Genomic DNA, 12,027 nt, shown 5'->3' with positions numbered 1-12,027 from the left:
CTAGAGCGGGGCGTCGTCAGTCCTCCACTTGGGGGGGTAACTCTGCTGGTGGCCGTCGCAGCTGGGGTTCCCCACGTGGTCCAGAGGAACCACCACCTCGTCCGGGTTGGAGTTCTTGTTGAGCTCCACCACGCGGGGCACCACCGAGGACCAGCGATCTGTAGTGAGAGCGGCGGAGGGCGGGGTGAGGGTGGCCAGAGAGCGCATGCGCCTGTGTATCGCGTGCTTTTGGGGTCCCGCGCACTCAGCAGGGGTCGAAAGGAAAAGGAAAGTGAAGTCGCTCAGTTGTGTCCAACTGTTTGAGACCCCACGGACTGCAGCCTACCAGGTTCCTCCGTCCTCGGGATTTTCCAGGCAAGAGTACTGGAGTGGGTTGCTATTTCCTTCTCCAGGGGAATCTTCCCGACACAGAGATAGAAGCCGGGTCTCCCGCATTGTAAGTAGACACTTTACTGTCTGAGCCACCAGGGAAGTCAGTGCTCTAAAGGGGGAGGTATATTATCCCCGTTTTACAGAGGTGGCAACTGGAGCTCAGAGAGGTCATGGAGCCCACCTCGGAACACACAGGAGTAAAATGAAAGAATCAGGATTCAAGCCCGGGTCAGGAGGCCTGCGGGCCGAGGGCCTCCTGACTGTGCTCGGCTGAGTGGAAGCGAGAGCCCAGGCTTTCACTGGCAGCAGAGGAAGCTCGGCGGCCAGCCCAGCACACCCTCCCATTCTACAGACGTGAATACTGAGTCCCAGGGAAGGGACAGGACTGCTCCAAACAAAACGGTGCTGAGGATGACCAGGGCTCCCCGTCTGTGCCCCTCAGTCTCCCCCACACCTCCCCTGACCACCGCCCCCCTGCCCCGCCCCAACTCACCCCTCCGGAGGCGGCCCACGGTGTGCGAGAAGCCGTAGTACTGGTAGCTCTCGTTCTTGCCGGGGTCCTCGTTAATGATGCCCAAGTTCTGGTTCCAGTGAGACCAGTTCACCTCGTCCACCCTGGTGGGGCCACCGCAGACAGAGGGTCAAGGAGAGCCCCCCGCCCCCAGCCCAGAGACAGCACCCCTTCCCCACCCCCAGGGAGCCTCCAAGCTCCAGCCTTCCAGCACACCCTCCTACATTTTTTTATTCTTAAAAAAAAATTCTTTTTAAAGTTATTATTTATTTATTTATTTGGCTGCACCAGGTCTTAGTTACAGCACTTGGGATCTAGTTCCCCAACTAGGGATTGAACCCAGGTCCCTGCACTGGGGGCGTAGAGTCTTTGCCACTAGACCACCAGGAAAGTCCTTGTTTTTTTGTTTAAATTTCTGATAATATATATAGACAGATAGATAAAACATAAATTTGCTATTTCACTTTCTCTTCTTTTTTTTTTTTTTCGGCCTCTATACTTGACTTGCAGGATCTTAGTTCCCTACCCAGGGATGGAACCCTGGACCCGCCAGTGAAAGCTCAGAGTCCTAACCACTGGACCACCAGGGAAGTCCCTCACCCACTTTAGAGTGTACAATTCAGTGGCATTAAATACATTCCTAAGATTGTGCAGCCATCACCACTACCTAGTTCCAAAACCTTTTCATCACCCCAAACAGAAACTCTGTGCGCATTAAGCAGTTACCCCCCATCCCCCTCCCCACCAGCTCCCGCAATCTCTGCTCTACTTTCTGTCTCTATGGATTTATCTATGCCAGACATTCTGTGTTAAGTAGAATTATTCAGTACGTGGCCTCTGTGTCTGGCTGCTTTCACTTAGCGTCACGTTTTCACGATCCATCCACGATGTAGCCTGCATCAGCACTACATTCCTTTTCATGGCTAAATAGTATCGCATTCCCTGCAAAGACATTTGTATGGCTATATACCCTTCATCTGTGGATGGACATCCTCTTTCTTGATATTCTCACTCTTATTATTGAGACACCCTCATAAAGTCAGGTTATAGGGCCCAAATGGGCTCGAGATAATTTTTACTGTTTTAAAATATTTATTTGGCTGCATTGGGTCTTAGTTGTGGCACGTGGGATATGTGATCTTCATTGCGGCATGTTGGGTCTTTAGTTGTGGCATGCAGGATCTTGTTCCTGGACCAGGGATCCAACCCGGGCCCCCTGCATTGGGAATGAGGAGTCTTAGCCACTGGACCACCAGGGAAGTCCCAATTTTTACTTTCTAAAATTATCTTTAAGCTATTTTTATTCAATTTCTGTTCTGGGGTGGGGGGCAACTGCTATGGGTCAGGACCCAGCAAGGAAGATACATCCTTTGCTCCCATTTTACTGATGAGGAAACGGAAGCTTGTTGAACTATTTGTCCAAGGTCACAAAGGTGTTAAATCACAGTCAAGACTTGAACTTTGGATCCAAAACAGGGCTGTGCAGTGGGGGCTGTCATAGTGGAAACTGACTTGCCTGATTCCAAGCATGATGCTGATGCTCCATGCTGGCAACCACGTTACAAAGAATGAGTCCTCCCAGGGGTTCCTCCTAAGAAGCTGGTATTCCCCATGCATCTGGGTAACATCCCAAATCCCGGAAGCTGCTGATAACTCAGTTTCTCCATTTTAATCAAAGCCCTGAGGGGACTTCCCTGGGGGTCCAGTGGCTAAGTCCGCACTCCCTATGCAGGGGGCCTGGGTTCAATCCCTGGTCAGGAAACTAGATCCCACATGTAGCAACTAAGAGTTTGCATGCCACAACTAAAGATCCTGCAAGCTACAACTGAGGGATCGAAGATCCTGCAGGCCACAAAGACTCAGGGCAGTCAAATAAAATTTTATCAATCTATTTAATTTTTTTTAAATAAATATTTTTTTAAAACCGAAGCCCTGAAACCCATTCTATTGTATCACCAATAGAGGGTGGTGCCATGGGGTAAGCATTGCCTCTGAGTCTGCTTCTTCCAGCAAAGGAGAGAGCAGTAACATTGGCTGCTTCGGGTTGTCTGCCCCAATGTGCGTTGGGGGCTGGCCGGGCACATCTCACGTGCCAACCCATCTAATACATACAGCTGGCCAAGAGAGTGATGCTGTCATTGTCCCCATTTCACAGATGAAAAAACCAAGGCTGAGAACTGAACCCACAGGATCAGCCAGTGGAACTGAGCTCCAGTCAGGCCCCTGGGGGCCTCAATGGCTCAGAAGTGGCAATGGGTAGAAAACATAAGGAGGCCCGGTGGTCTCGCCCAACCCGGCCTCACCTGAAGCACCACCTGCGGTCTGGAGTGCCGTCCGAGCTCTTGCCCACGGTCACCATCTCCCCGGAGCGGAAGGCCTTCCTCAGGAACACGGGGAAGGAGCGCTCGATGTCCAGGATGGTGGTGGCCCACTGTGGGGAGAGAGGGTGGGCAGGCGGCAGGTGAGCCGCGCCCGGCCTTGCCTAACTGTTCTTAAAGCAGGAATGACACAGAGAACCAGGCTTTCTCGCTCCCACTACCCCTGCATTAAAGACTCAAATACCCACAGGCGCCTGGCCGGAGAAAATGAAGGAAGGGTCAGCAGCCCGTGCCCCAGAACACCAGGCGTCCCCTCAGTGCTGGGCATCCCCAGGGAGGGGTGGGGACTGGGGCAGACCAGGGGGTGCCAGAGACCCCCACCCCGTGTGAAGGGGCAGCCACCTCTCATCCATCCAGGAATGTGGGCCTGCCTTGCCAGGCTTCCAACTTTTCAAGAAAGGCCAGAAATCTGGATTTTTCTATGAAATCTCTCAATTAAAATTTTTTTGCATTAAGTTTTTAAAAAATATATAGTGATGCGGAAAACAAATAAGTCTTTGCTGGTCAAATCTAGTCCACAGGCTGCGAGTTGGCATGTTACAAGTTACATCCAGCGGGGAAACTGAGGCCCCAGGGGAGGAAGCAGTAGGGATAAAGGGTAAGAGCAGGTCCGATGGGCCCCTGAGACCCAGACCTGGGGGGAGGACCTTGTGGAGTTGTTTTTCCTCACTGTGCCATTTCCTGAAAATGTGCCAAGTCATGGTAAGTGTGGGTGCTGCCTTCCCGGGCCTCATGGTAAGGCTGTTTATCGGGAACCCACGTTCTTGAACTGCCTGCAGCCAGGCAGGCCGTGACACCCTCCCCCCAGGCCCTCTGCTCCCTAGCCTTGCACAGAAACCTGTGGGAAACAAAGACATCAGCTCCTCAGTGCATCCGCACCCAACACATCTGCTTGGGGTAGGAGGTGGGCAGGGGGTGTGGGGAGCCCCTCTGATGAGGATGCTGGTGCTTCCCGGCTCTGGGGTGGCCTGCTCCCATGCCAGCCTGGCGTCTTGGGCCCGGCTAGGGCACGGAAGCTGCCCCCAGGCTCCATGCCGAACCCCCACTGAAATGTGAGGCTCTCTGAGCATTTCTGGTGCCCAGAGCGCTCCCTCCCTGGAGCCAGGGGGATTGCATGCCATGAATGAGACCGCAAGGGAAACTGAGCTGTTGGTCAGGCAAGAAGCCACCGGAAATGCGCTAGGTGGCTCCAGGAAACAGACCTGCAGGCTTCATCAGTGCCCATTAAATAGACAGGGAAGTGAAGGCGGAACGGGGTGGTGCGGCTCGCCCAGGGCGCCAGGCCGAGGAGGTGCAGCAGGCCAGGCGGCCCCGGGGCAGAGCGGCCGGCGGGCCGGGCTCACCTGCAGCTTCCAGATGTGCTTGCTCTCCTTGGACACCTGGCCCACCGTCTCCCCCATGAGGGCGATGAGCATGTTAAGGAGCAGCACGAACGTGAGGATGATGTACGTGACCAGCAGGATGATGAAGACCACGGGGTACTTGGTGCTGCTCAGCATCTCCAGGTCGCCCATGCCAATGGTGAGCTTGAAGAGGTCCAGGAGGAAGGTGCTGAAGGTCTCGCTGTCGCGGCACGAGGGGTAGGTGGGCACCGTGCAGTTGGCGTGGTCCTCGTCGCACACCTTCAAGTTGGCACACGGGTTCAGGAGCGAGACCAGGGCTGCGGGAGGGACGGCAGTGACGGTCACAGAGGGTGAGAGGTGGGGAGGCCCCTTCCCATTTGATGGAGGGGAACACTGAGGCCTGGGGAGGGCAGGGAGGCTGGCCCAAGGTCACCCAGAGTGGAAGGCAAGCCAGTGGTCGAATCTGGGTCTTCCTGCATGCAAAACCTTTGCTCTTTCCACAAACTCTTATTAACAAGGAAGAGGGTCCCAGGACTCAGTCTAGTGGCTCTCAACCGAGGATAATTTGTCCCCCAGGGCACCTTTGGCAGATTTAGAGACATTTTTGGTGTCACAAGTGGAGAAGGGACACTACAGGCACCTATTGGGTCAACAACAGGGATGCTGCTGAACATGCCACCATGTACCGGACAGTCCCCCCCCACGGAGAACTGTCTGACCCCAAATGTCAACAGTGCCAAGGCTAGGAGAACCTCACTGAGCTGACTGTTCTTAGAGTTCTTGGGAGTCTGGGATGCCAGCATTCCAGGGGCAGACTCACTCTCGTGTTCCTGTTTCCCAGCTCACAGCAGCACAGAAAGGAAGGGAGGAAGGTGAAACCAGGTACCAGCCTTGACTGCCCCCAGAGCTGTGCTCACTAAGGCCATCACCCCCTCCAGACATCAGCTAACTGCGGTGCTCATCCCTTCCCATGAAGCCCAGATGAAGCCTCCGAGTCCTGCTCCCTTTTGGATCCTGGGCATCGGATGGCCAGTCACCTGCCCCTTGGGGACCAGCCCAACAGCTTGATTACCTTTCCCAACTCTGGTCCCGCCCCCATGGCCTATGCCACTGAGGTCCCAAGGCATCGTGACATCAAGAATACAGCCTAGTAGAGGCTTTGTAGCTCCTGCCGCCAAGAGGGTAGAGTCTATTTCCACACTTTGATTTTTACTCTTTATATTTTTTGGCTGTTTGCACGATATATGGGATCTTAGTTCCCAGACCAGGGATCGAAGCCAGGTCCCCTGTGGTGGAAGCGCTGAGTCTTAACAACTGGACCACCAGGGAATTCCCCTGTTTCCCCACTCTTTGAATCAGGCTAAGCCTTGCTTTGGCCAATAAAGTGAGAGAGAGAGTGACGCTGTGCTAGTCAGTGACCTCAAACACTTCTGCTCACATCTGGGAACCCTCAGACCACCATGTGACCAAGTCCAAGCTAGCTGGCTAGAGATGAGTGACCCCAAGAAAGACAGCAAAGTCACCCCCAATGGAGGCCAGCCCTAGCTACACTAGTCATCTGCAGCCAATCCGCCAGCAAACACAGACACGGGAGCCCAAATCTGGCCCAGATCAGCACAAGCACCCAGCAGACCCATGGACTTGAGCATAATAATAAATGGTGGCTGTTTGGGGGTCTTCCCTGGTGGTTAAGACTCCATGTTTCCACTTTAGGGGGCACAGGTTCAATCCCTGGTTGGGGAACTAAGATCCCACATGCTGCAGGACATAGCCAAAAATAAAAAGGGTGGTTGTTTAAAGTCACTAAGTTTTTGGGCGGCTTCTTTTGCCACAGTAGCTAAGATGACAGTTTTACTGTTTCCTAGCTTTTGATCTTGGGCACATTATTTAACCTTGCTTAATCTAAGCCTCAGTTTCCTTAATTGTAAAGGTCACAAGAAACGCACTTCCCTTATAGACTTGTTGGGAGGATTAAATGAGGCAGGGATGGGAGAGGACTTGGCTCAATGCCAGCCACACGATGAGAACCCTACAAACGCTGGATATTCTCCTCCATACACCATGGCAGCTGCTCCAGCCCCGGTGCCACCCCTGCCAGGCCCGCCTGGGCACCCAGGGCTCACCTGACGCATAGCCAATCATGAACAGCAAGTAGACCAGCAGGAAGCGGAAAAGGTCTTTGAAGAGGATCTAGACCCCCCGGTGGGAACAGGAGGCAGAGATGAGATACGTGGTTTCTCGCTTTCCCAGCTCCTCATCCCACACCTTCTCTGCAGCTCCACCCTGCCCCACCCCATGTCCAGGCCCTGCCCGCTGCCCCCACACCGCCCCACAGCCTCAGGGCCAGCGGCACTGTCTGCGCTCATGTGGTGTGTGTAGCTCCCTCCAAGGACACACAAAAGTCCAGGGGGAACCGCCTGGCCCGTACCTTCTGGATCATGATGCTATAGGTCCCTGTCAGCTTCAGCCCGCGGGTGAAGTAAAGGGCGTTCATCCAGCCCAGGACCAAGGCAAAGACCATGACGGCCAGGTACGCCTCGATCCCCGCCAGGTAGAGGGCCGCTGAGACAATCACCAGCACGGAGTAGATGAAGCTACAGGGCGGCAGAGACCATGAGAGGAGCCAGAGGGGAGGGGGGAAATGAGACCCCGGACGGGGAGGCAGGCCCCCAAGCCCTCTAGGTACTAGGACATCCTGATGACACCCAGAAGAGAGACCATGAGACCACGTGGCTTCACAGGGTTCCCCAGCATCCTGATAACCAGAATCCTCAGTTAACTGGCAACCGGGCTTCCCTGCTGGCCCAGTGGTTAAGAAGGCGCCTGCCAATGCAGGGGTTCAGTCCCTGGTCCGGGAAGATGCCACAGGGCAATTAAGCCTGTGTGCCACGACTTCTGGGCCCGTGCACCACAACAAGAGAAGCCACCGCAAGCAGAAGCCCGCACACCACAGTAGAGGGTAGCCCCTGCTCGCCGCAGCCAGAGAGAGCCTGCGTGCAACAATGAAGACCCAGTGCAGCCAAACAAATAAATAAATAATTACTTAAAAAAACTAATTGGCAACCGACGTGTGTGTAGTTGTCCTGGGGCCCTACCAGATCCCAAAGTGGAGATTTTGTGGCTAAGTGAAATTTTTTTTTTTTTTGCCCTACCATGTGACATGTAAGATCCTAGTTCCCCGGCCAGGGATCAAACCTGTGCCCCCTGCAGTGGAAGCATGGAGTCCTACCCCAGAATTTTCATTGTTCTCTAACTTTGGGAAAAAGGGCAAATTCGTAACACACAGGCCGCAATCCATCCTGTGCCCCAGGCAGACATCATTAATCAATCCCAGCACTCTTTCCCACTGAACACAGACACAGCCTTAAGATTCTTAACATGGGCACTCCTGGCAGGCATTAGCAATCACTCACAAGCATAAGAGGTTAAATTTATTTTTACCCATGGTGCATATAGTGATAACTCTCTAGCAACCAGAATCTTGCTTTAACCAGAGGACTCTTTTACTTGACAATGGCCTGACTTTGGGCTACAGTAGCTGATCAGGCTGGGTGAATTCACTCCTAATAAGAGTCACACACACCCCCTACCACCAAACCTCAAGGATGTCCCTCCCAACTCCACCTTCCTCACCCAGAAGCTACCACCCCAGGGACCTCTACTCACTAGAGTAGCTGGAAGGAGCCGTCAATGAAGAGAGAGTTCACTCCAGGGCATTTCTTCATGAACAAGTCTTTGATCTGGAGGAGGGGAGGAGGCGGGTGAGAGAGGTGGAGTCAGAAGAAGCGTGGAGAGGTGGAGGGGGACTTCCCTGAAGGTCAAGTGGTTAAGACTAACTCGGCGCTCCCAATGCCAGGAGCATGGGTCTGAGCCCTGGTGGGGGAAGCTCCCCGTGCTGTGGGGTGAGGCCAAACATTAAACAGATTAAAGAGGTGGAGAGAGAGGAGGGTCCAGGCAGGGTAAGGCTGGGGCCAAGTGCTCACGTTGGTGAAGAAGAACAGGATCCCAGTGAACAGCGTGATGATCTCGCCGGCCAGCCTCAGGTAGTCCACCGTGGTGCGGTAAGGGTATGGCGGCTGGGAGGGGCAAGGGGCATGCAAGTCCTCACCCAGCCCCTCCAAATCCAGATGTTCCCCGACAGCCCAGCCTCTGGGTCCTCGGAGCCTCCTCCCTTACCGCTCCTCCCCCGGGCGTGGGGGCGCCTTCCCACCCTGTTCCAAGCCCTCTCCAGCCCCTCCCACAGGAGGCCCAACTGCGCCCCAGCTCCGCCGCACTCGCAGCCACTCACAGTGCCCTCAAGAGGCTGGTAGTAGGCAGTGAGGGTAAAGATGACCATGGCACACAGATAGGAGACCACGTTGATGTAGAAGGAGACGGCCCCGAACTTCCGCCACTTGTCCCGCAGGAGTTCGTTGATGGGCTCCACGGCCAGCATCTCATGGCGGTTCTGTGGGGGAGCAGGGTGGGCAGGGCGTGGGCAGGCTGACTCCAGTACGCCTTCCCCCAGCCTCTGCCCCAAGAGCTCTTTCTCCTCCTGATCCATTCTTCAGACACCCCGACTTCTGGGCTCAGCATTTGAGGCCCTGCCCAGTTCTGTCCCAACTTACCCTTCCAGCCTATTCTAGACACATAGAACCCAGAGCTAGAAAGCTCCTGAAAGAACATCTTTCAGGATGTTTGAGTGGTCCCCAAACTCTAATCAGTGGATGTTCCAAGGTGCTGGCACCAAAATCACCTATGGAGCTTATTAAAAAACATAAATCCCTGGGGACTTTCCTGGCAGTCCAGTAGTTTAGACTCCTAACTCCCAAGGCAGGGGGCATGAAAGTTCCTGCATGCTGCAGCCAAAAAATTTTTAGTGCAAATAAATAAATAAACCCCTGGGTTTCAACCTCAGACATTCTGATTCAGGAAGTGGAAACTGGGAAATTTAGCCCCAGGATGATAAATACTTGACTCACCACAATTTTCCAAGTCTGAACCCAGGACAGACAGCAATAATTGAGTCCCCCACAATAGTTCTCTATACAGTTTCCTGGGCAGACACTATCAATCAATCAGAGTTTGCAGCAGAGATGCTGAAACTTACCACCACCCCCAGTTTAAATCAGGTTGATCACTGATTTGAAAGATGAGAAAAGTGAGCTCCGGTATGAGAAGGCATCTGTCCAAACTCACAGAGCCAGGGCTAGAAGGAAGACCTTCTGTATGCAGGCCCCAGGGCTTTCTGCCCTATTTGTGCAGCATCCTGACTCTTTAAGGACTTGAGTTTCTTTATCATCAAGGATATGTGCAATGATGTAGCCACAAAGATGCCACTGCAATGTTATTCCTGATAGTTAATTGTCGAAACAAACTCAAATGACCAAGAATAGAGGAATGGTTAATTAGAATGTGGTACATTTCCACGCAGCAATGATACTGCAGAAGAATACTTAATGGTGCAGAACGATGTTCATAAAATACTGCTAAGTTAAAAAGAGAGCTTTTAAAAACTTCATATAACAAATGCTAATGATAATAGCTGACACATAATGTTTACCCTGCGCCCGGCTATTCATCTGGTCCTCCCAGCAACCCAATGGGAAATGCTCTATTTTTATCCGCATGGTACCAAAGAGGAAGCTGGGACTCAGAGAGATTGGGGAGTTTGTCCTGAGTCACACAGCATGTCAGTTACAGCGCCAGGCTCCTAAACCAGTCCTGCGTGCCCCTGAAGTCTGACCCTTACAATCCTGCCATTCCCCCCCGTGCCAGACGCCATTCTGGGCACTCAGTTGGCCTCTTCTATTGCACCCAGTCCACAGGGCCCCTCCTGCCCTGCGCCCACCTCTATCTTGCTGTTGTACACCAGGATCTCCAGCACGGAGGTCTCCTCCCCACACGTGTCCAGAGAGGAGAGGTCATAGAGCGAGGAGTACACCGGCCCATAGGCCCAGTCCTTGAACTTGCGCGACAGGTGCCTGGTGTCCTCATCTGTCACCTCCCGACGGATGATGTGTTGGAAGATCTGTGTGGGAGGAGGAGGATCAGGGGGTTTTGTGGGGGTGTGGGCAGGGGTACTGCCGCTGGGCCACTCACATGGGAGGGACTCCAGCAAATAGCACCTTCCCAGAGAGCAGGATGGGCTAGGGAAAACATTTACTGAGCACCTGCTGGACGCTTTCCTCACATCACCTGGTTTAATTCTTGCCCTTACCATCCTGTTTGACAGATGAGCTAATAGCATGCATGCTAAGTTGCTTCAGTGGTTTCCAACTCTTTGTGACCCCATGGGCTGTAGCCTGCCAGGCTCCACTGTCCATGGGATTCTCCAGACAAGAATACTGGAGTGGGTTACCATTTCCTGCCCCAGGAGATCTTCCTGACCCAGGGATTGAACTCGTATCTCCTGCACCGCAGGTGATTCTTTACCACCGAGTGATTGGGGAAGCCCCCATGAGGAAACAGAGGTTCAGAGACAAAGAGGATGTTCCCTGAGGCCACACAGCAGGTTAGGGGCTGGGCCAGAACCCCGGCCACGGAGGGCAGAGGAGTACTGCAGGGCTACAGCTCTGGGGCGCAGCTCTCTGTCAGTGGCGTGCTCTGGCTGGTGGGAGTGGGGCGGTGAGCATCCAGCGGGGTGGGATGAGCAGAGAGGCTCTGGGATGAAGTTGAACAGCCGTGCTGGACAACAGGGAGCCACAGCAAGTTCTTGAGCTAGCACATCTGTACTCTGGGGTGGGCAGGATGGGAGGTGAACGTGCGCATTAAGAACACGCGCCAGCAGCAGCCTCCCCTGCGCGCGTGCGTGTGTGTACAGTGACCCCGGCCCCACACTCACCCCAATCTTGCCCGTCTTGGCGGCCATCATGAGGGGCGAGAGGCCGTCGTTATTGAGCACGGCCTCCAGGTTGCTGTCGGGGAAGAGGCGGGCACACTTGAGCAGCAGCAGGTCATACATCTTGGTGACGAACTTGGTGTTCTCGCGGGTGTTGTCGGCGATGGCCACCAGCGCGTGCAGCACCGTGTTGCCGCGGGAGTCCTGGCGCCGCATGTCCGCCTTCTTGTGCGGGTTCTCCGTCAGGTAGTTGACGATGTGGGGCTGGTTGGTGCAGGCAGCCAGCGACAGGGGCAGCTCCCCTGCGGGGCAGGCGGTCGGGGGCCGGCTCAGTGACGGGGCCCCACCCGGGGGAGATGCCGTGACGATGGACACAGCGCCCATGGCCAGTGTGAACAAGCCCTGACCGACTGCAACTGTCTGGGGGCGATGCCCCCGGGGAGACGGACATGGCTATTTGAGGTATGGCCACGCGACTTGGAGGCTGTGAGGGACTCTTCGAGGAACTTTGTCTCTGAACCCCTAATAACGTGTCTAAGCGGGGTGAAATTTAAAATCTTTCATGGGTCCAACTGGGCCATGGTAGTGATGCCATTTGGACCC

At 54.3% G+C, this 12,027-nt stretch overlaps 1 protein-coding gene across 1 annotated transcript in view; it reads right to left on the bottom strand.

Moving 5' to 3' along the window:
- Window positions 1-12,027, bottom strand: part of TRPV4 (transient receptor potential cation channel subfamily V member 4) — a 38,130-nt gene continuing 26,103 nt past the window's right edge. The window contains exons 6-16 of the mRNA XM_052654718.1: window positions 11,428-11,726; window positions 10,435-10,614; window positions 8,893-9,051; window positions 8,588-8,680; window positions 8,271-8,344; window positions 7,033-7,198; window positions 6,728-6,794; window positions 4,605-4,921; window positions 3,187-3,314; window positions 866-987; window positions 1-158 (exon numbers count right to left, since the gene is read on the bottom strand). Coding sequence (XP_052510678.1) covers window positions 1-158; window positions 866-987; window positions 3,187-3,314; window positions 4,605-4,921; window positions 6,728-6,794; window positions 7,033-7,198; window positions 8,271-8,344; window positions 8,588-8,680; window positions 8,893-9,051; window positions 10,435-10,614; window positions 11,428-11,726 — 1,763 coding nt within the window. The remainder of the gene's footprint in view (window positions 159-865; window positions 988-3,186; window positions 3,315-4,604; window positions 4,922-6,727; window positions 6,795-7,032; window positions 7,199-8,270; window positions 8,345-8,587; window positions 8,681-8,892; window positions 9,052-10,434; window positions 10,615-11,427; window positions 11,727-12,027) is intronic.

Source organism: Budorcas taxicolor, chromosome 17 (assembly GCF_023091745.1).
Source record: "Budorcas taxicolor isolate Tak-1 chromosome 17, Takin1.1, whole genome shotgun sequence".
Classification (NCBI taxonomy): Eukaryota; Metazoa; Chordata; class Mammalia; order Artiodactyla; family Bovidae; genus Budorcas; species Budorcas taxicolor.
The sequence above is the reverse complement of the archived record's forward strand: the minus strand, read 5'-3'. Positions and strand labels throughout refer to the sequence as shown.